The sequence below is a fragment of the Botrytis fragariae genome (assembly GCF_013461495.1).
Source record: "Botrytis fragariae strain BVB16 chromosome Unknown tig00000045, whole genome shotgun sequence".
Taxonomy (NCBI): Eukaryota; Fungi; Ascomycota; class Leotiomycetes; order Helotiales; family Sclerotiniaceae; genus Botrytis; species Botrytis fragariae.
This window is the reverse complement of record NW_023500991.1, coordinates 2,296,288-2,318,607: the sequence shown is the minus strand read 5'-3', so window position 1 is coordinate 2,318,607 and position 22,320 is coordinate 2,296,288. Positions and strand designations below refer to the sequence as shown.

General features: G+C 42.5%; 8 protein-coding genes across 8 annotated transcripts; 4 read left to right on the top strand and 4 right to left on the bottom strand.

The window, feature by feature from the left end:
- Positions 1–4,084: 4,084 nt before the first annotated feature.
- On the top strand, positions 4,085–5,671 carry Bfra_003895ia (uncharacterized protein; the record flags this gene model as incomplete). Its single annotated transcript, XM_037334300.1, has 1 exon — positions 4,085–5,671. The coding sequence occupies one exon, from the start codon at positions 4,085–4,087 to the stop codon at positions 5,669–5,671; it is 1,587 nt and encodes a 528-aa protein (XP_037194387.1).
- Positions 5,672–5,904: 233 nt separating this feature from the next.
- On the bottom strand, positions 5,905–7,455 carry Bfra_003894 (putative nadh-ubiquinone oxidoreductase 49 kda protein; the record flags this gene model as incomplete). The annotated part of the gene is made up of 3 exons (XM_037334299.1): positions 5,905–5,927; positions 5,989–6,724; positions 6,793–7,455. 3 exons carry the CDS (start codon positions 7,453–7,455, stop codon positions 5,905–5,907), a joined length of 1,422 nt encoding a protein of 473 aa, XP_037194386.1.
- A 340-nt stretch (positions 7,456–7,795) lies between these two features.
- Positions 7,796–9,014, top strand: Bfra_003893 (putative dna-directed rna polymerases i and iii subunit rpac1 protein; the record flags this gene model as incomplete). Its single annotated transcript, XM_037334298.1, has 3 exons — positions 7,796–7,876; positions 7,927–8,226; positions 8,283–9,014. The coding sequence occupies 3 exons, from the start codon at positions 7,796–7,798 to the stop codon at positions 9,012–9,014; spliced, it is 1,113 nt and encodes a 370-aa protein (XP_037194385.1).
- Positions 9,015–9,281: 267 nt separating this feature from the next.
- On the bottom strand, positions 9,282–10,867 carry Bfra_003892 (putative nedd8-activating enzyme e1 catalytic subunit protein; the record flags this gene model as incomplete). Its single annotated transcript, XM_037334297.1, has 6 exons — positions 9,282–10,093; positions 10,147–10,443; positions 10,497–10,576; positions 10,631–10,636; positions 10,692–10,793; positions 10,842–10,867. The coding sequence occupies 6 exons, from the start codon at positions 10,865–10,867 to the stop codon at positions 9,282–9,284; spliced, it is 1,323 nt and encodes a 440-aa protein (XP_037194384.1).
- A 109-nt stretch (positions 10,868–10,976) lies between these two features.
- On the top strand, positions 10,977–14,314 carry Bfra_003891 (putative telomere length regulation protein; the record flags this gene model as incomplete). The annotated part of the gene is made up of 5 exons (XM_037334296.1): positions 10,977–11,049; positions 11,150–11,623; positions 11,685–12,065; positions 12,116–12,565; positions 12,618–14,314. The coding sequence occupies 5 exons, from the start codon at positions 10,977–10,979 to the stop codon at positions 14,312–14,314; spliced, it is 3,075 nt and encodes a 1,024-aa protein (XP_037194383.1).
- A 458-nt stretch (positions 14,315–14,772) lies between these two features.
- On the bottom strand, positions 14,773–16,261 carry Bfra_003890 (putative mannitol 1-phosphate dehydrogenase protein; the record flags this gene model as incomplete). The annotated part of the gene is made up of 4 exons (XM_037334295.1): positions 14,773–15,387; positions 15,437–16,015; positions 16,068–16,162; positions 16,213–16,261. The coding sequence occupies 4 exons, from the start codon at positions 16,259–16,261 to the stop codon at positions 14,773–14,775; spliced, it is 1,338 nt and encodes a 445-aa protein (XP_037194382.1).
- Positions 16,262–16,938: 677 nt separating this feature from the next.
- On the top strand, positions 16,939–18,502 carry Bfra_003889 (putative wlm domain-containing protein; the record flags this gene model as incomplete). Its single annotated transcript, XM_037334294.1, has 3 exons — positions 16,939–17,143; positions 17,194–17,610; positions 17,691–18,502. 3 exons carry the CDS (start codon positions 16,939–16,941, stop codon positions 18,500–18,502), a joined length of 1,434 nt encoding a protein of 477 aa, XP_037194381.1.
- Positions 18,503–19,592: 1,090 nt separating this feature from the next.
- Bfra_003888 (putative proline iminopeptidase protein) lies at positions 19,593–21,633 on the bottom strand (the record flags this gene model as incomplete). Its single annotated transcript, XM_037334293.1, has 6 exons — positions 19,593–20,000; positions 20,061–20,142; positions 20,244–20,666; positions 20,849–21,241; positions 21,337–21,379; positions 21,588–21,633. The coding sequence occupies 6 exons, from the start codon at positions 21,631–21,633 to the stop codon at positions 19,593–19,595; spliced, it is 1,395 nt and encodes a 464-aa protein (XP_037194380.1).
- Positions 21,634–22,320: the final 687 nt, after the last annotated feature.

Below are 22,320 nucleotides of genomic sequence, written 5' to 3'. Positions count from 1 at the left end.
GAGCCCGTTCGGATCTTTTTTCTTGATTGTTGCCACACAAGGTTAGTGCTTTAATTCATGCTAAGTTTTGTAGATCTGAATAATGCAGAGTTAAATTTCGTAGGTTTATATAATGTAGAGTGACATTTTGTTGGCATATGCTGGTCTAATTCCTGTTACAAATTACTTGGTGACGCTTTTATACAGATTGAATTCCTAAAATTTGTACATTTGTTAGCTTTCTGTAGGTAGCGATATTTGTGAGTTCAGCAAGTTCCTTTTTATTTTGAATTTTATTGACAATCTAATTTGTAGAACTAAGTTAACATTCAGTAAACACTCATTTAGGTCTATATTGATAACAAATCTAGCTCTGCATCGCCTAAAAATGATTCGAGCGGGCCTTAATTTTGAACATTGTGGCCTTGATAATTCTCCCTGTCATTCATATAGATCAGGATAGAACCAATGTAGGATTACATGATTGATGCAAATCAAGCATAAAGTTGGCCTAACTAGTAGTGAATTTGATAGCATTATTGACTGTCCAAGAAATAATCAGGAGGACCTCAGAGAGCATAATGCTGCTTCTAAAAAATCAGTTATATTCTGTTATCGAGTAGAGCTGGTAGACTGTAAGGATTGAATATTTTCAATTGATATTGTGAACTATCAAGAGAGAAAAGAGAGAAAGTACAAAAGTAATCTGTATTTATCCTGTTCTTAGCTTCAATCCTAAGCATATACATATACACCCTAACACTCTTTCCCCTTTTAAACTTTACATCCCGGTGAATCAAAATCACTTTTATCAGGAAGGAGCAAACATCAGGCTTTAAATACACGCTTTCTGGAAGGAGCGAAATCAAGCTGTAAATACAGGCTTCAGGAATCTGTATATGTACCCTCTGAGCTGCAATCCTAGACATATACATCAGTACCCCTTCGTCTTACATGCTCAGCTTTCTATCCTTCAAATACAAATTCATTTTTGAACAACCTCTCATCCTGTTTGCTGAATCTTGAGATGAGTTTGAATAGAAAAAGTTGAAACTCGAAGTCTTACTTAGAATTATACTCACTGCTGCCCTAAACTATTGGCTTCGAACTCTTCAAAGGTTGATTTTCCCTCAAACTAGATGTACTATGTTCCAGCATGTTCTCGTCTCGAGACGTCAAAGCAAATTGATTGTCGAGATCTTTAAATGATAATAGCATGCAATAGTCTTGTTTTTTCAATTTTTTAGGTTTAAAAAGTGGATGGCTTGATGAGAAATTTCAACTTTTGTCCAGCAGATCTCGTCTCAAGAAGTCTTCAGGTCATTGAAAGTCGAAATCTGCCCAAGACAACAGCTTACAGTAGTCTTTTTATTCAATCTTGTGAGCTTAAGGAATGAACTAAATTATAGAAAATCTCAACTCTTTCCTACTACGTCTCGTCTCTCGAGAGCTTGAAGGAAGCTGAAAGTTGAGATCTGCTTGGGACAATGATTCTCACTAGTCTTGTTCTTTCAACTTTCTGGTCCTAAAAGAGACATAAATTTATAACAAATTTCGACTGTTGACCATTGGATTTCGTCTTAAAAGATAAGTAAAGTGCCTTTATCAATGAGATATTCAGCCTTTATTGTCCTCTATAGTCCTGTTTCCTCTTTCCAAAAGGTAAGTTCATCCCCAAACAACTTTTACTATCCGCTGTTCGAGCTTATCCCAAAAGCTCACAAAAAGTTGGTGACGGACTTCTGAACAAAGCTTTCGTCTGATCTCAGTTCGGTTTACAGCCCTGAAAGATAAACTAATTGCCGAAACAAGCTATATACTTGCTTGCCAACTCTCGTCCCGAGAATTGTAGGAATCTAATTGTACGATTCTGAACTAAGTATTAAACCCTCTCGAAGACTTGATACTCGATCTGGACCTTCAAAATATGGATTTCCAACAGTCCAACATGAACTATACTCTTTTCATTGTTATTCATGATTCATCAACATTAGCATGATCTCAACATTTGTGTCTTTCAAAATGTCCAAGTCCCCTATTTTAGCCTTCATTTGCCGAGAAATTTTCTAAGGCCCCTTTTTTACCTTCATATACATCATAGGGATGTCTTAAAAATTTATAAAGAGTATTTAAATCAAATATTCTGACCTTAATTTGACTAAAATTCACTTAATGATATGTCTACTCTAATGAATCTCTCTATAACATCAGTTTCTGTGTTATTTTCTACTTTTATTAATGAAACTGAGAGTTTAATTATTCTCATATACATGTTTGTGAATCATATAATGAATTCTCAAGGAGAACACTGATTTTTATACTTCTTTCTCCAGTCGTAATGATATTAGCATTAAAATAAACATCAAAGGACATAAATCAAATGTTCATTGACAGTATTAACAAAACACTCACAAAGTACATTGAATGAAGCTCAAGTACTAAAAGATACCACAAGATGCTACATACTTGATCAAACAAGGCAGAAGCAAGCACTAGATAGTCATATTCACCAGATATCATTAACAATCATCACAATAGCCCACAAACAAACTCTGCCAAGCCCCATATTCCTAACAGATATGCAGTTCAACAGCTCCTTCTCTATCAAGGTTCCCAATGACGCAAGAACAGCTAGTACATCTCCAGTACCCGCTTTAATACCCCTCATCCTGCAATATCTGGAGTAAAAATCCGAGATATCTGCAAGAAAATTTGGATAAATGGCCCCGTGATCTCCACTATTCTTCTTTGTCTTCCTCATATTCACCTCCTTATCGCTCCGATCTCGCCCATACTCTGAAGGCCTCGAGCATAAAGTAGTATCTCTAGAGCTGCCCTCTTTCTTTCAATACAACTCTACAAAAGACAACCATAATTGCGTGAGTCCCCCAGAGCAACACTTTATCAGAACTTCTTCTAACTTACTTGCTACCTTGGAGAACAAAATACTTACCATTACTACCACTGCTCTGGAAAGAGAGAGCTTCAAAGTTATTGAGAACCTTGCGTTTCTCCTCGCAGATCGATCAATGTACGTATAGCTACTCTTTAACGAGTATCCCTCTCCTTTATCCTCCTAATTACCCTCAATATTCTTCGTCTATATCTTTCAAACAAGGATTAGAGCTTTGAGCACTTCTAACATGATCTCTCCGAATAGCTCCACGAAGGCTTGCTGATATTTCAGAGTCTCCACCATCAATTCTTCGAGTCTTCTTCCACAGAAGGTATGCATCATGCATTTTTTTCATTCTTTCTCCTTCCCATCGTTTTCCTTGAAACTTCGAAAACGGGAGAGCATAATCCAATTGTAGTCTGTAGACCTCATTGCACAATCTAACCAAGTACTCACACAAACATAAAACAGTATTCAACGACAGCAGTATTACTTCTCGTTAAGAAAATTGACTCTACGAAGTTCTTGCATGATAAGGTACGTCTCTATTTACTCCCGATTCCTCCTCAAAACCTCTCTCTTTTGGATCGGAACATTAACTAACTATTACGTCCCGATCCAGGTCATATCTATCAATCTCCCATACCATACGACCACCAAACTCTCAAATAACACTCCCACGTACTTGAATTTGACAATTTGATTGGATATACAGAAAGTTTTTACAATTTTGAATAATCTTTCGATAAAGCGACTTCCATTCACTTACCTGGAATCGAACCCCTTCACCACGCTACCACCTAACTTTTTGAAACACGACTTCAAATCTCGAACTAATCCTCGAACTACATCTTCTCAACCTTTCTTATTCCTCCTTCACAACTAAGATTGCAATAATAGCCTCAATATCAACAAAATAACACCGAATTTCGTACGAAATAACACTTTGATACGCATGCAAAACCATTAAACGACAAATCAGACACATTTTCGACCACAAACTATCACATCGCTCGCACAACCCTCGAATCGCCCATCATGTGCTTCAAGACGTTCTGGGGCTACACCTGTGGCCATTGCAGCTTGCCCTGCATTACAAGATGCCCAACTACCGCTCAAAACGAGAATTTCCCCCCTTGTTCTATTCCGGCCTTGCAATCCATTCCTGCCAACCAATTCTGTCATGCTTGCATGCGCGTAAGTTGGAATATGAGCGTTATAGCCGAAGAGAATGCTCATCGAGAGAGACATGAGCGAGGAGAGTGTAAGTGTGAGGTTATATTTGATAGAGCAGAAAGAGAGCGTCGGGAGAGAGAGCGGGATAGTGATTTGGAGGCTAGAGATTTTAGGAGAGAGGGAGAGGAAAATGGCAATGGGAATGGGAGAGATGGAAATGGAAGAGCTAGAACCAGGGGACGAGGAAGAGGCCGAAATGCTGGTGCGAATACTGCAGGTACAATCGATAACACTGGCGATAACAACAATGGCGAACGACGCGATGGAAAAGGCACACAAACGAAAGAAATTGGTGGAAATAACGTTATTATGCAAGGATCAAACATTGAATCTATGATGAACACTACACCACCGGGATATCGCAGCCCTCACCCCCGCGATCCAGCCTCTTCCCACCGATACTTCCAGATCGCCAACGTCCACAGAGGAGGTCTATACGACATGAATCCCGTTACGGGCGTTGTACCTGCTCGGCCCATCGAGAACCCACCCATTAGAACAAGTTCATCTCCTATGTACGGAGATATGATGATCATCCCCCCTGATCCAAGAATGTCAAACATGGGTGTCTATCCTCCAGGACATCCCATTCTCGCCAATCACAGAGTTGAAACTCATGCATTTCACCCTTTCGAGATGCCTCCACCCCCTTCTTCAGGTCCTCCTAGCTATCAGAGTCCCAGTTTCGCTCCATCTACTTACAGCGATGGAAATGATAGCACTATCTACCCTGGAAACCAGTACTCTTGGAGTCCCAATCCGGAGCCTAATGCGACAATGCCAATGCCAATGCACGTTTCCGAAATAGCACCAGTTGGTGGCATGGATCCTCGAGCATACGGTCAAGCAGGTCCACCTAGCCAACCTAGATTTCAACATGCTCCTCCTACTGTATTTGCAGATCCAACCAGCTATCCAATGATCTATCCGCAACACCAAGCCATGAACATCGATGCCCAGCGAGATACCTATAACTACGCAGGCTACTACATGGAACGCCCTCATTTCAATGCCAGCACCGGTGCCAATACTAATGCACATGGCTCACCCCAAACACGCGCTCAAGGTGCTGCTGCAGTCTCCATGGCCGAACACCAGCCAATGAGCCGATTTACTCGTGCTCCCACATTCTCCCCTCTTCCTCGTGGTATTTCTGGCGCAAGAATGGTATGGCACGCTCCGGATAATGGTTTACCCCCACTCCCACCACAGGTTCCCTATCTAGGGGACTTGCCTTTGGTAGCCCCTGCTGCTCCGAGATATTTCAATGAGGGTCATAATGGAGCTAGACGCAATGAACGTCATGGGAATGGCAATACTCAACGCAACACTGTTCATAGAGCTAGAACCACTCAATCTATGGGACAACTTCAAATGCAGATGACTACTACTACCGGTCCAGTTCAAACTGATTCTCAGGCGACACAAGCAACTACTCAAGCAAATACTCAGGGACAAGCTCAAATGCACTCTCAAGATACACCTGCTACTATGAACATTTCCCTGTTGCGTACGCCAAGAGTCATCAGCAGCATGCCACGACCAAACTCAACAATGTAAAGGGACCAAGCAAGAACAAGGCAAAAATTTTAAGTAAGTTTTCAAATGCAGATAATTTTTTTGGGATAGTCATTTATGTCGTGCAATGCTGGAACTATGCTAACCCAGCCTTTCACTTAGAATTTGTACATTGAGAACAAAGGAGAAAAATCTGCGCCGGAATTGCTTAAAACCACTGTACCATCACCGGCATCTTATTTTCCTTTCTCACTTTCCTTTTCGTCGAATCACGACTACCGATCAACTTCTCCGAAGACTGCGAGTATGATTAGCATGGATCTACAAGCGAAGCGACAAATGTTTTCATGAAAACTTACCCAAATCCATGGTACCAATGATAGCAACCGCGTCAGCAAGTAAATGTCCTCTTGAGATTTGATCGAATCCACCCAAATGAGCGAAACCTGGCGCGCGAATCTTGCATCGGTATGGTCTTTCGCTTCCATCACTTACAACATACACACCCATTTCACCCTTTGGTGCCTCGATTGCGGAATAAGTCTCTCCAGGTGGAACAGTGTATCCCTTGGTGAATAGTAAAAAGTGGTGGATAAGTGCTTCCATGTTCTCCTTCATAGCAGCACGGGGTGGTGGAGAGATCTTGTAGTCCTCTACTCGGATTGGTCCAGCTGGCATCTTATTTAAGCATTGATGAATGATTCGGAGGGATTGTCTGAATTCCTCCATTCTGCAGAGGTATCGATCGTAGCAATCACCATGAACACCAACTGGAACATCGAAGTCGACTTGGTCATATGCATCATAAGGTTGGCTCTTACGGATGTCAAATGGAACACCACTACCTCGAAGCATGACACCAGTGAAACTCAAGTTCAGAGCGTCAGCGGCTGAAACGACACCAACACCTTTCGTTCTTCCAATCCAAATTCTATTATCGGTAAGCAGTTCCTCAGTTTCGTCGATACGGTCGCCGAATTGAGTGGCCCATTGGTAGATGTCGTCAAGAAGCCCAACTGGAATATCTTGATGGACACCACCTGGACGAACATATGCAGCGTGCAAGCGGGCTCCTGAAACTCGTTCGTAGAATTCCTACGTTGGATATCAGCACCATTACATTTTCTTAGATAGTCAAAATCAATAATAATAAATTTCCTTACCATAAGCTTCTCACGTTCTTCGAAACCCCACAAGAAAGGTGTAAGAGCACCAACATCCATTGCGTGAGACAAAACCGACATAAGATGATTCAAAATTCTAGTGATTTCACCAAAAAGTGTTCGAATCCACTTTGCTCTCTCAGGAATCTCAACATTTAGCAACTTCTCAACAGCCAAAGAGAAACATTGCTCATTGGTCATCATAGAAACGTAATCCAATCGATCAAAGTATGGTAAAGCCTGGATGTATGTCTTATATTCGATCAACTTCTCAGTTCCCCGATGCAATAAACCGACATGAGGATCCGACCTCACAATTTCCTCTCCGTTAAGCTCCAAAATTAAACGCAACACACCGTGAGCAGCCGGATGTTGAGGGCCAAAGTTCACGGTATAATGGCGAATCTTCCTCTTCTCCACATTTTCGTCTTCGTGCAGTCTGGAATCGGGAGCTACATCGAGATGATCTGGAGTGTTGTTAAATGCAAAATGTTCATCGGTAGGAACTAATCTTGTGCCCTCGTATGGCTCTGCGTATCTGCGGGCTGGGAGTGCTGAAAATGCTCTAATTGAGGCTCTTGATGTTGAGGGACGAAGTGTGGTGGGTCGCAACGAGCATCTAGTAGCTGTGCGCCCGGCCTGCCGGAATAGTGATGCGACCATTGTGAACAAAACTGAAGAGATACTGGATGATTCTTACCAGATCTCAATGTTTTGAGAGAGACAATGAGACTGGGGAGTGGAGAGTGAGGCCGTTTTAGCGTTTGCCTCTTTGATTATCTTGATGATGTTCTTGACTTCTTAGCACGGATCTTTTGTTTAGCTTTGCTTATTTAAGATCATTTGATTGGCTGTCATGGATAGCAAGGGTCGGCGCCGGTTGATCTTTGATGCCGATATCAAAATTTATTTTTTTGTATCTTCAGAATCTTTGCGACAGTGCGACTGAGAGTAGAACGACCCCGCGATCGATTTTTTATTTGGGTTTGGAGAATTATACAAAATGGCACCAAAACAAAAACATACTGCGGCTGATGCCCCACCACCCAGAAGCTTTTCTGAAAGAGAATTGGCTGCTAGAAAGGTACAAAGTCTTCAAATGTACACTGATTTCATTTCTGATTCCATTCATAGATAGTTGGAATAAACACCGAAACCGTCACCGACATCACATCCACAGATTTCCCAGGCCATTGGCCTAACGAAGATCATGCGTGGAATAAACAAAGATTCGCCGAGAACCTCAAAGTACAATTCCACCAAAACGAACCACTACTCTCCTCATTCTCCCTCATTGGCATCGATGCCTCGGTCGCCAATGCATTCCGTCGAATTCTCATTGCTGAAATCCCCACACTCGCTATCGAATACTGTTTCGTCAAAAACAACACTTCTGTAATCCAAGATGAAGTTCTCTGCGCTCGTCTCGGTCTCGTACCATTCAAGGGGGGAAAGAAGGACTATTAGATTTCATGAAATGGTTCCAAAAGCCCGAGGAAGAAACCCCCGAAGAAGAACGTCATCTCGGCTCTTTCGATCATAACACCATTCAATTGACCCTGAAAGTCGAATGTACGCGCAACAAGGAAGCTGCTCCAGGAGAAACAGACCCAAGAAAAAAATACCACAATGCACATGTATATGCGAAGGATATCGAATTTAAGCCTTTTGGAAGACAACTCGAGTATTTCAGCGGCGAGAATACTATCAAGAGTCCTAACCCAGATATTTTGATCGCGAAGATGAGACCCGGTCAAGTCATTGATATCGATATGCATGCAATTAAGGGAATTGGAAGGGATCACGCCAAGTTTTCGCCGGTAGCTACAGCTTCATATCGATTATTGCCAGTGATCGATATTACTCAACCAATCTTGGGCAAAGACGCAAAGAAGTTCAAGAGATGTTTCCCTGACGGCGTTATTGGAATTGAGAAGGTTACTGCCAAGGAGGCAAAGATTAAAGGAAGTGGATATGAAGGACACGAGGGTGAGGACAAGGCAGTGGTTGTAGATGCTATGAGGGATACGGTCAGCAGAGAATGTTTGAGACATGAGGAATTCCAAGGCAAGGTCAAATTGGGAAGAGTCAGAGATCATTTCATTTTCTCGATCGAGAGCTTGGGACAATGGGATAGTGATGAATTGTTTCTGGAGTCGATCAAGACATTGAGAACAAAGTGTGAAGCATTCAAGACGAGTTTACAAAACATGACGAAGTAATTTGTGGAGATATATAGGGGAGCATTGCAGGAGTTTTAGGAAATATGGCGTTGGTTGGTTTATTCGTGGATAAATGGGTATCTAGATTCTAAAGAGCTTATTATAACCAAAAAATCAATGCTATTTATATGAGATCATTCTCTCATAACCTAGTCATAGGCAACTAGATATGCAAGCTATCAGAACTCCTTTTGCCTATGATCCCGCTAAATCTACTTCATTTTCACATCATTCATTCTTCTTCGTGTTTTCCCAGCTAAACTCCGGCTAAGCAGACACACTCTCATCCGCAGCAGCATCTGCCACAAATTCCCTGGAAAATTTCAGTCTGTACTTGAACATGACTGAACCTAATGACGGATCTGTCACTGCAACCTCATCCCCGTCCCCTGTCATTTCTCCAATCTTCCTCGACAAGTTGTGCTCAGTCTTCACGCGCAAGCTCTCCGGGCTCTGCATGTACAAAGACTTATTGTCGGCTGAACGAATTGAAGGTTTCTTGAGCTGTGCTTCTGGTCTATGTGCAAGAGAATCGATGAACTCCTGAAGAGTCAGATTGGGGTCGATGCTCAAATCCCTTGCCAAGTTTCCACAAACGGGACAGTCGTCCTTCTTCTCATGCTTGAAGGTGTAAGTGTAAATGCCGTCGTCTCCACTGTACATCATGTAATTTTCTTCCAAACCAAGAGAAGGATTGGTACTGCTTGCGATTTTGAACGCTTCGTTACAACAGCTTGCCGCGATTATCGCGTTGGTTGAGGCAATTGCTGGAATGATATTTTTGACCACTCCCTGTGTCAAAGAATAAGTAACACCCGGGATGTTGAATTCTTGCGCTCTTGTTAGGGCCTTCTTGTAAAGCCATGTGATATGTTCTGGATCATCGTTATCTAGCTTAGGAAATGGCTTCTCTTGCTCCCATGCCATAATGTGAGCCCACTCAATGCAATGCTCTGGTTGGCGAGGAATTGTAGCTAGCGTACAGAGAGGAACTGCGGCTCTTGGGGCATGCATATCGAGTTGACACTCGATACAGGAAGTCATAGTTGGTAGGATTACACGGGATTGACCTTTGAATCCTACATAATACCGTTAGCAAATTTGCTCTAAATACTCGGAACATTTCTAATACCTTCGGTACCCCCATCTATCAATGGCTTCAGACTGTCCGGATTTTCCATATCAACCATGTCGACCAATTTAGAGTTAATCCATCGTCGGGCTTCGATACTGTCTAACCCGCATACAACAATGCTGAATTGCATGTAGAATTCCTCATCCTTGTCTTGGATCTTGCAATTATGCGGTACAATCGTGACACCCTTTACTCGTTTTTCCACAAATTTGGCGGCAACTTCAGCCTTGGACTTGCCAACGTCGCTATGGCGGAAAAGGAATTGTCGATTCAGATTTGAAACGTCGATTGTATCTACAACAGCTTAGTTATAGTGTTATCTCAGATTGGGTTGAACAAAGAAGTACCCATATCAATCACATGAATCGTCTTGAATCCTGATAGCGCTAGATTCTTCAAGATTTCACAACCAAGACCTCCTGCTCCGCTACTTTCTGTTAGCACTCAGAGCTACATTCTGTGAACTTCCTAGGCAACCAACATTACCCTGGAGACGTATTAGCAATATTTTCTTTCTTTCTTTTAAGAAAGTTCAAACTTACAAGATTTTCATGTGGTCAAGGAGAGCAGTGCATGCCTCGCTACCATCAAACTCCTCATCAGTAAATGGTCCAGGAGTTCGACGGATATTGTCCAAATAAGTCCTTCAAATTGTTAGTTTGACAGTAAACAGATCGCAAGAGGATACGTACCATCTTGAGATTGTTTGGGTTGCCATAATTAGAGACTTTGGGTATTTAATAATTTCTCGAGTACTTCTCTGTGGTAAAGGAAATTGTTGTAGAGAAGGAGAATTGTATGGTCGAAATAGCTCCGAACTCTTGGAAATGGAGTGTCTTCTTATCGAGGTGCATGACCTTGTTAGCGCTATCGCAAACGCGCTAGCCGCGACCGCCCGCCGTATACCTAGCTGTGCTAAGTACTGTAGACTCTGAGAATTCAAAAATTACTTGAATCTAAGAATCTACTCGGAGTTGATCATTAACTAAATTTAATGCAGCTATGGATGATCTACTCACACCAGTGAGTATAGTCTATAAAAGACAAGAGCAAAAGGATGAAAATGCTCTTATTGAGGTTTCTACCTCTTCACCATTAATCCAGCCAGTCAAGAAGACCCATTCAAATCCTATACACACATCAAGCGCTGAACAAGCATTGGAAACGCTGAAAAATCAGCCCAGTTTTGATGACTTGAAGTCGGCTCTGAAATTTCTTGACGATGAAACAGATTTTAGTATTACTTCTCCGGGTCCCCTGGCTTCTCAGTTGGTACATGTTTTGGTGTCTGAAGTCACACCCAACTACTGGAGTATTTTTCATGAGTCAGGCAGCAAGGCCAGAAACAACAAGCAATCTCCTATTTTCAAATCACTGCTTAAATCAATTCGAAGTACAACCGGTATTAATGCTATATTACTGAATTTAAAGCGACTCGCGCAGCAATCCAAGGAGACTAAGAAGAAAATAGGAGGTGAGCTAGCCGAAAATTAGGTCTAAAGAAGCTATCAATTTGATGATCTAACGATATATAGGTTCAAGTATCGAAGAGAGTCTGAAGATACAGCTGCAACTTTGTGTTGAGGTTCTTGAAGGGGAAAGCACCATCGAAAAGCTCTGGAACACTATCACCAGTTCATCTGATGTCCCCATCAAGCAGAGAGCTCTTTTCAACGAGTTCTTAGCCTTGATAGGAAGTGGAAAGATTATTGGTATCACTGCGGAGGCCGAAGCAATCTCTAATGAACTCAGTAAACAGCCAAATGACAAGTATTGGGTTGCCGATGGAGGCTCCTATAGCAGATGGCTGGGTCAAAATATCATCTTCTGGTTGAAAGTCCTGCCACAAGACTCCGAGCAAGCATGGAAGAGCTGTAACGAACTCTTTGGGAAGTGTCTTAGGCTTGGTCATATTGGTAAGACTACTAGCTGGATTGATTTGATTTAATCGCTCACCGGGGTCCAGATAATATTGCCAAAGAGGTTTTAGGGTCTCTACTCCTACAAAAAGAAGAAGATTCAGTAAAATTCTTGAAGCTGTATGGATACCTTCCAAGCTTCGAACAACGGAATCTACTTTATACATTTCTAAATCTACTTTCACGGGATAACCTATCATTGGATATCACATCGGAGGATGATGAGAAGTGGTGGCAAGCAGATGCAGTCATCGTATCAGCAGCGTCTAAGCTCATTAGCATGCTAATCGCTGATCATGAGTCGCGGAAAGATCATCTGATATCTTGGTTGACGAACTCCTCAGGGGCTGGTATAGGCGAAGGTGTGGCAATCCGACGTGCTGCAATCGCATCCCTCTCAAAAAGTAAGAAGGATATGGAAAGTATATTGGAAAGAAGTTTGAGCCAATTTGGTGATAATTTGTATATTAGACATGCGCCTACCTTGCAACAAGAAGGTATGCTATTTCAAGCAATCAAATACTATCCCTTTGCTAACATGATTCAAAGTACATGCTCAAGTTCTCCTCCTGTCTGCCGGATACGTTTGTAGATTGTCGCCTCTTCGACTTGCGATGATCATGAGGTCGGGTTCTCATTTGAGTGTTGTTTCAAATAGATTAGCTGCATCATCACCTCGAGCACGCTTTTTGGGTATGGTTATTGGAGAAGCTATGTCTAGTTTAGTCGATAAAGGAGATAAAATGATGGATTTTAAGATTGAAGATACGAAAACTTCCGAGGCAAAATGGTACAAGAGTTTGGTAAACGTATCAGATACAATTGGCAATCTCGAGCCTCTCAAGTCGACGTTTGTTCCAAAAGTATCGAAAACAACAAAAGCTGCAAAGGCAAAGTCAGCGTCAAAATCAAACCCCCTCAAAGGAAATTCTAAAATCATCTCCATTGAAGAAATTGAAGATGACGACGAGGTCGAATCTGATGACGATGGACTTACTCCTTATGCCAAGCCTGATTCCGATGTCGAAGACTCTGATGAAGATCCAACGCTTATCATCAGAAACAAACCAACAGCTCCCGTCTATATTCGTGATCTCATCACCTATCTAAGAGATACTGAAAATTACGATCGTCAAAAACTAGCACTTTCCACTGCAGCTTCCTTGATACGGCGTAAAGCCAACTTTGGCGCAGAGGTCAGTTCTCACGCGGAAGAGATCGCAACTCTTCTTGTTGGTTTGCAAGACAAATATGATATTGAGAACTTCCAAGAAATGCGTTCACAAGCTATGATAGCCATCCTCATTGCACTACCAGAGAAAATGGGCCAATGGTTTTCGAAGACATTCTTTGATGGCGATTACTCTCTAGCTCAGCGTGCTGCTGTTCTTACCACACTCGGTCTCGGAGCTCGGGAGCTAGGTGGCCATGGTTCTGAAGACAAGTCTCTCGCCAATGCCACTGGCTCATCTTTATCTTCATCGTCGTTTCCTTCAAAAAAGCTCCCAGAAGCAATGCACAAATACTATTCTCCGTCCCCTTCAAAACCTGCTCTTACTGCTCTTAGCGCAACCGGAAACCCCGTCGAAGCCCTAACCAGCAGCCTGCAAAAAACTTTCCTCGCGCCTCTTGCAGCCCAAACAGCCGACAGCTTAAGCGGTCCAAATATTCTTAAAGTCCGCACTTTCTCCTCGCGTCTCGAGGTCGAGAAGAAGCGTAAAAAGCCTATCTCGAATGCCCTTGCCAAAATTGTCTCTACCTCATTCTTCTTCCCCTTAACCGGTCGCTTTTTCATTCATCTCAAAGCCTACGGTTCAAACTCTTCTTCCAACATCGCTTTCCAACCCTATCTCCTCAGTCTCTTTCTCAAAACCCTTAGTATAATCCTCCACTCTTCGGGACAATCAACACTAAGTCTTCCACAAATGACGAGCGAGTTTTGGGATTTATGTCTTGGTTTAAGAATACAAGCGATGACAGATACGGTGGTGCAAGAAGCGCTATTGTTTTCTTTTATGACGATTTTGGAGATTAATGATGGAGATCTTAGGGGTCTGGCGGAAAGACATGGGCGGGAATTATTGGAGACGAGGGAGTGGGTTGAAGGGGTTTTTAAAGGGATTGGCGCGGGGAGTGAGGAAGATGAGAAGAGGAGATTACTTGCTGCGGGCGTGTTGGTCAGAATTGGGGAGTGTGTGGAGAAGTGGCAGAGGCTTATGGTGGGGGATGTGGTGGGGTTTACGTAGACGAATCGGATGAAATACAGAGAGAAATGACGTCTCCTTGCTTTTGATGCATGAGCTAGACTTTTAAGTACCCGGATAGTCAGGTATATAGTACCATCTCGTGCAGACAAACTTGCAGGAGATGTTGATTAAAGCATGATAGGAAATCAATTAAAGCGAAGAATATAGCTGTAAATTGTTTTGGGAGAACTGCCCCACCAAAAAATTGGTAAGAAGAATCGTACGATACGTTGATTGAATATACTGAGGTCACGAATGTTGATCTGGATGAGTAACTGCTTTTTCAAAGATATCTTGTTCGATAACACAAATCTTCCAATACAGAGGTAACTGTTTGCACTTCTCCCAGGTGCGCTGTTAAAACCACGCAGCAACAAAAATAGAAAATATTTTACATCTTGTTCCATGACCTTCATATTGGTTGTTGTCCAACTTACATTCCAAATCCCTCTCGCCGTTTAAAGATTAGCCCTCTCGCCCCCTGCCCTCATAACCCTCCTAGCACTATCCAGCTGCGCCCCTAGATCTTCATTCCAAATCCACTTGCACCTTTCCACCAATTTCTCCTTCATACTCTCAATATTCACATCTACGCTATCACCCCCTACATCCTCATTCTCGAATTCATAAAGTTCCGCTGCTTCTCTACTTGTCTTCACTACCTTTTGACTTCTTGGCCTCCTAATCTCGTCGTACGCTCTAAACGCCCCTTCAATGTCACCCACTTCCTTACAGTCTCCGAGTAAATTACTCAAAACAAAGGCATCTTCGATAGCTTGCCCCGCACCTGCTCCTTGATGGGGAGTACTTGCATGAGCTGCGTCACCCAAGAGCACAAGCCTACCTTTGTAGTAAGTTGGAGCAGGGGGGTGATCGAAGAGAGCCCAAACGTCGGGTTTTTCCATAAGCGATAGAATATGTTTTGCATCTTTACCCCAGCCTTCGAAATCAGAGAACATGTCTGACTCTTTCATTGGAATAACCCATTTTTTGTTTTCCCACTTTCCATCCGGTTGCGTTTGAAAAGCTACGACATTCATTGTGGCGCCTTTTTCAATGGGGAATGTTAGGATCTAAAGTGATATTAGTGTATATTGAATCAGATGAGGGAAGAATACTTGCGTGACTCTTATGGCCTAAATACATTTGACTGTTTTTGGCTAAATATTCTCCAACAGCTCCAATCGCCTTTTCCATGGGAATCAGACCTCTATATGCATACTTCCCACTAAATACCGGTAAAGTGGCTTCATGATCATCGCCAAGAACCATGTGTCTGGTCCTCGATTTGATACCATCACACCCAATCACCGCATCCGCCTCTGCCGTCGTTCCATCCTGGAAAGTCATCAATAGCCTACTTCCCTTCTCCTCTACCTTCTCAACTCTTTTTCCAAATTGCGCGATTTCTTTTGGAACCAATTTAACCAATTCATCGAGAAAGTGAGCTCTGTGGACAGAAGCTTGTCCATAACCTTCCGCCACAACTTTAGCCAGGAATTCCCCTTCTTTAACAGGTGGCTTTCCTGTTTTGAATTCTTTCCAACCTTCTTCGGACGTGCCTATCCGGAAATCAAACCAGACATCTCTTTCTTCTGGTGATCCATTGTAGGTTGCGCAATTATTAAAGCCTCGTTTGATAGCTGGATCTATCAATTCCATTGCTCTGATGGAATTGGGTCCGAATGATACTCCTGCACCCTATGAAATATGAGCATCAGAGTAAGTTATGAAAGAAAACATGTGAACATACAATTTCCGCAAATGCAGGCGCGGCTTCGTATACTATGCATGGAATGTTTTGTTTTATGAGACCAATTGCCATGCATAATCCACCAATACCTCCGCCTGAATGGTTGTTAGGTGAAGTTTACTCTGATTTTTAGGTTGAAACATACCGCAAATAGCGACGTGGAAAGGTTTCTTGGGTTGAGTGGGTGCTGACATCATAGAGAAAACTATCGGGAAGACTTTGGTCTGGTTTATGAGATGGTATATGGTATCAAAAGTAAATTATGGGTAGAATATAACAAGAAGACTTGGAGAAGGAGGTTTGAGCATACGAAAGAAAAGTACATCTCCAAGGAAATAGAGGTATATATAGTAGAACAGACAACTATGTCTAGAGTATACTATTGTGGCACATACGACCGCTTACCACTCTAACATCAAGCTAATTGTCATGTATTTCGGAGCGGCTCTTGCCAAGCTCCCCGCATTCAATCATTTATATAATTGATTTATCAATACTTGGGGAAACATAGACCATTGAAAGCCCAATTCGGGTCTCGGCATACAAAGCCGTCATCACGTTCATGGTAATACCTTGGCCATGAGAGGTCAAGGTCGGGGAGATAAATCTGCTCCGAAAAAGTCTAGACTTGCGTCGGTCATGCAGATGTGGACCAAGCGCTGTGCTTGAGCAGTGCTACACGTGATCAGGCGCTCTGAGCGCGTTCTTTCCTACACGCGAAGTCTTATCGTTATCGCCCCCCCTCTTCACATCTGGTTCTTTCTATCACTACCTAGGTACCTACCTTCATCTCCTCCTCAATATACATAAGAAGACGTTGATTTGCTGGTACAAAGACTATCTTCCTTCACTCCCTTAAGAAATCGACATAATGCCTTTAGGTTGGGAGAGAATCAATGCCAAAAGAACACAACCAAATAGTAACATCGTCTTCATCAAACCCCTCTCTGGTGAAGATCAATCCAAATCTCAAGAATTTTTGGAACGAATTGCTGCACAATGTACTCCCATAATGAACAAACATCATCTCGCGGTCGCATCACTGGAAGAGTATCCTCCCAATCTAGAATTCTGGGGTATGATCCCCCTTCTCAGCTCATGCCGGATATACTGATCAAATATGCAGGTCGCAATTTCAATAACGGAGAAGTCATACAACTTGTACTCAAATCGCCTTCAACAGGAAGATGGCTACCGTTCAAATTTGTTCAGATGGTTATGATGCATGAGTTGGCGCATTGTAAACAAATGAATCATTCTGGAGCATTCTGGAAAGTTAGAAATGAGTATTCGACGGAGATGAAGGGGCTTTGGGAGAGGGGATATACGGGCGATGGACTTTGGGGACAAGGTGTACTATTGAAAGATGGTGCGTTTATGGGAGATCAGTTGGGTGAGGGAGAGGTATTGCCGGAACATTTATGTGGTGGAACCTTTAAGTCGAGAGGGGGAGGGAAGAAGAGGAAGGCAAAACCGAAGATCACTTATAAGGAGCAGAAAGAGAGGAGAATTAGAAAGAAATTTGGTGTTGATGGAGTTGCTTGTGAGTCTGGCATCTATTTCCTACCAGTGCTAAACCTCCTCTTCAATCTCGAGGCACAGTACTAATTCAAACAACCACAGTAGGAGAAGACGTTGCTACAAAAGTCGCTCTTGAGAAAGGTAAAACGAATCTTTCCAAACCTAAAGTAGCCGGTAGTAAACGAGGCCGAGAACTTCGCGCTGCTGCTGCATTGGCTCGTTTCGAAGTGAAAAAAGAAGAGCCAGACGGTAAAGACGAAGACCTAGTCACCGACAGCGAAGCAGAAAGTGATGTGGAAGACGAAATGTGCATTAAGCCTGAGCCAGATGATGCACTTGATCTTGATGGAAGTAGACTTGTGGATCGAAAGGGGAGGGGAATGGTCAAAGTTTGTGAAGATGAGGACAGAGATAATGAGGATGCGAAGAGAGAATTCGAGGAATTGAGGGGGATGGAGAGTATTGAAAGATACTTCAAACCGGATAGCTCATCAAAGGTTAAACGGGAATCGCAAGAAGAAGCTACATCAAACGGGCCTGGGTCGTCAAGCACAAAGAAGCCGACTAGAAGCAAAAATATCGAGACGAATACCGCCACCGCAAAAACTCCTTCGATCAAAACAAGATCGCCCATTGCTATAGCCTCCGAAACCAAATCACACACACCTCCTCTCAATTCGGCGCCGCCAAGAGCCAAATCTCCACCACCATCTCCATCAACCTGTCCCATCTGCTCTCTAGAAAACCCACCCCATTCCCTCACCTGCACCATCTGCGCCAACGTCCTCCGTCCTAAAGACGTACACGACTCGTGGAAATGCACGAGTGCAGTTTGCAGAAACGGACCGTACATCAATGCCGGGGATGTCGCTTTTTGTGGTGCTTGTGGAGAAAGAAAAGGGAAAGGGATATGAGAGCGCTTGATTGGAGTTTGGAGTTGTAATTTTAGAACGCGTTCTTGAGAGCGGGGAGTTAACGATGATTTTATGATGGAGGTCCGGGGTGTGGGGAGGAGAGGAGAGGGTGGGTGGGGAGTTGGAGAATTAGCCAATAACGGGCGTGGTAATTGTACAGAAGAGATGTAAATTTATTATTTTGGGAAATGGGGTTAATGAGAATAGGATATCGGGAGATGTCAGGTGTATTATAAATACATATTGTTTACGTAGTAGGTAGTAGTAACAATTGAGATCCGAAATGTTAGATACCGCCTAGATACCTAGATAGATGTTGACATAATTGAGAGGGCTCACCGGTACCATATCCGTCTAGAGTCACTCTTTCGAGACTTCAAAGTTTAAAGTTTAAAGAGTTAGAAATCAAGTCACCGGGAGTAAGGAAAATTAAGAAGGGTCTATAAGGGCCTATTCTCTATAACTCACGAAGTCCCGGTGAGGTTACCTATATCTTAGTGGTTTCATTTCTCACATCACGCATTACTAATGTGCTGTGCGCTGTGCGCTGTGAGTTTAGAGGGGTATCAAGTATGATGTGACGGGATGAGATGGGCTTGAAGCTGAGTTCACGTTGGAGTTGTGGTTGTTTATTGTTTTGTTGGGTAACGAGTTGAACTTGTCTCCCTCGATAGATACTATATTACATATAAATGTAAATGTAAATGTGTATGTGTATGATTTTATATTTTATTTACATGACAAAAGAAGAGAAGAGACGAGATGTTTTCCAGATACCTAGTGATTTCATAGAGATGGTACGATTAGTTATGGTCACTGGGTTTTAATTTGAAGTTTTGAGGTACATGTGATTCTTTGGATGGTTTGGATGAAGTGAGAGAAGATTTGTGTAAAGTTTATCGATTGGGTGATTTAATGGTGGTGTCTGTCGAAGCTGAAAGTTCAACGTTGATGAATGGGATTCAAATGCGCGTTATGCATGCGGTATCTTCGCACTATCGTAACTCGTTGGATTTTATGAACTCGCTCTATATTTTCTCATTCTTTCCTTTTTGTCCTTCCCTAAGAAAGCTCTCCTTCTCTCCCTCCACTAATCGATAACATCATCCCTCAGCGCAAAGAGTTCTCCCATCATTTCTCCTGTCCTACTTCTCACAGCATCATGATACATTCCATTAGTAACCCACTGTTTGCATCCCCTCACCAATCTAACTGTTTCCTGCGCTAGCCCAAAATCCACATACATGTCATCGACATACGTAGCTGAATACATAGGAACTTCATTTCGTGCCAATTGCCATTCATCATATAGAGGGGGCCATTCTGCGTACTCGGCTAGAATCTTGGCGGCTGGGTAGATGGCGGATAGTTCGGGGGAAGTTTCGAACATGAAGGGATAAATCATTTCACCGGAGAAGAAGAGCGGCTCGCTGATTAGGGAGGAGGGGGAACGGGGACGCCCGGTGAGCCATTTGAATTCGGAAAGCGATTTTCCCACCTGTGGCAAAGGAGTTAGGGATTAGATGAATGGTGATAGAGGTGATGGAAGAGAACTTACTCGGTCCGCGGCCCAGTCTGTGGCTTTGCCTTGGCAATAGATGGATTCGTGCAAGATAGCGTATATCACGTTGTTATCCATACTATGGGAATGTTAGTGATCATTTATCAAGGGAAAATTTGGGAATACCAAGGAATTTGGTGAATGTTGGAAGTTTGAAAGGTGAAACAGAAAAATGCTCACCTGACTACATCCTCAATAGCCTTAAGAGTAGGTTTAGTAATGAACGAATACTGATCCAAATCCGAACTCATCCTCAACACAATATCATGAACCATATCCAAACCTCCATGGAACCCAAACTGAATGCCCATAGTTAAGAACATTCTCACAGTTAATGTACCACCAGATGGCATTTGTAGTCCATTCTTAGCGCTGATGTGAATTGCCAGACCTTGAACAACAGCAACATCTTCGGGAAACTTTTGATAGTAGGCTCGGTTCCTCTCAATTACTTTTTGGAAGGTAGCGCGATAGACTCGATCGGCTGAGTGACCAACTGGGGCAAGACCGCCGCTGGTGAAAACTTCACGTAGACCTTGGTGGTGAAAAGAGAGATATGTGAGGATGCAGAAACCGCCAAATGATTGGCCAAACACGGACCATCTGTATGATATTAGCGGGTGTTCACTCTGGATTTCAATGACGTGGAATCAATGGTATGAAAAATGAACTTCGTCTATGTCGAGAGACAAAGTTCTGAGAAGGGACAGGAAGAGGGAAATATTTTTGGGATGAAAGAACAATTGAAAATGAGAACTCGGAAGAGAATGAAGACAACTACATACTTCTTAAGTTCTTCAGGATAATCAGCAGTGAGAATCTTTCTTATAGCCTCACAATCCTTCACAATATTATCAGCTCTGAAATGCTTGAGATAATCGGCTTGACGTTGAGCATCTCCCTGCAAAGCCAAAGTACCAGCTGAAATAGGATTACTCAATCCAGTTCCACGCTGATCAATATATAACATTTGATAGCCTTTATCGAGAACTACATTGGTAATTGGAGAATCTTGAGGTGGTCTGCATCCAAAACCTGGTCCGCCTTGGAGGTAAACAAACCAGGGCTTTTGGGAAGACTTGCGGATTTCTTCTTCCGTGGGTTTTGTAGCTGGATTCTCATATTTGATTACACTGCGTGCGAATATTCGAATGGAGCCTTTTGATTCATTAGAGTAGCTAGATAGGCGGGCTGGAGTTAGAGTCTTATTTTCAACGCAGATACTCGTTGCTGTTTGCTTGGATATGAGACATTCTCTGGGGACATTACTCACTCCAAAGGAACCTCGAAAAATAGTTCCGAAACTTTCAGTTTTCCTAGGGATATATTAGTTTTATTTCTTGCTTAATATTATTGAGTGGAAAGCAATTATAGACTCGGATAAGGAATATAACAAGTCATAGATTAATTGTTAATTGAGCTCAAATTGAGCAGATGAGTACAAATTGGTCATGGCAGCTACAAAACATGAATATACAAGTGTTTTCAAAACCTAGAGAAATCAAAACGTAGACAATGTCTTACCTGGTATCAAATGTGTTTTGGAATCCACAAGCTGAGATAAGGACATTTTGCTGGGTAGTTTTGAGGCTGGTGTTGTCCTTAACAATTTGAAGAGTTGTTTGTTGAGGTTGAGCATAAGTATCTCACGAAAAGACAATTCTATAAATTGAGGGCAAGCAACAATATGAATAGATATACAAATCGTTGGATGAGCACACCGCTGACTGAAGTGTGCTTTGCTTAATATGATATCTCAAGCTCAAAGAGAGATGAGTAATGGATAGTGCAAAAGAGTGAGATTGTACACCGATCCATGCATATGATATGGTGATACTTGAAGGATGTAAAGAAGGATTACCGCTTTTATATGTGGCCAATGTAATCGAGTTCAGATTTTCACATGTGTCTGATATGAAGATATAATCTCTATATATACTCGAGCTTCAAGAGGGGAAGCTGTGCAAACGTGGGGCCAAGTCAGCTTCAAGGGTGGATTGCTGGATTGCTGGATTGCGAGATTGCTTGCCTTCTGCACATTAACACGCCCGCGCTATCTCACAATCCACCCCACCAAGAAATAAACAAACATCTTTATTGACAAAGAAGAAAGAGTTGATTGGAATAACCGTGGAAGAGTAGGGAAAAGCTTAAAGGTATGTGATGTTCAATACCTCTGTTTACCTACATAGTAATTACAGACGCATTTGAGATGAAGGAAAGAGTGCAGTTTGTAGTATCATGGTTTTGGTTGCTC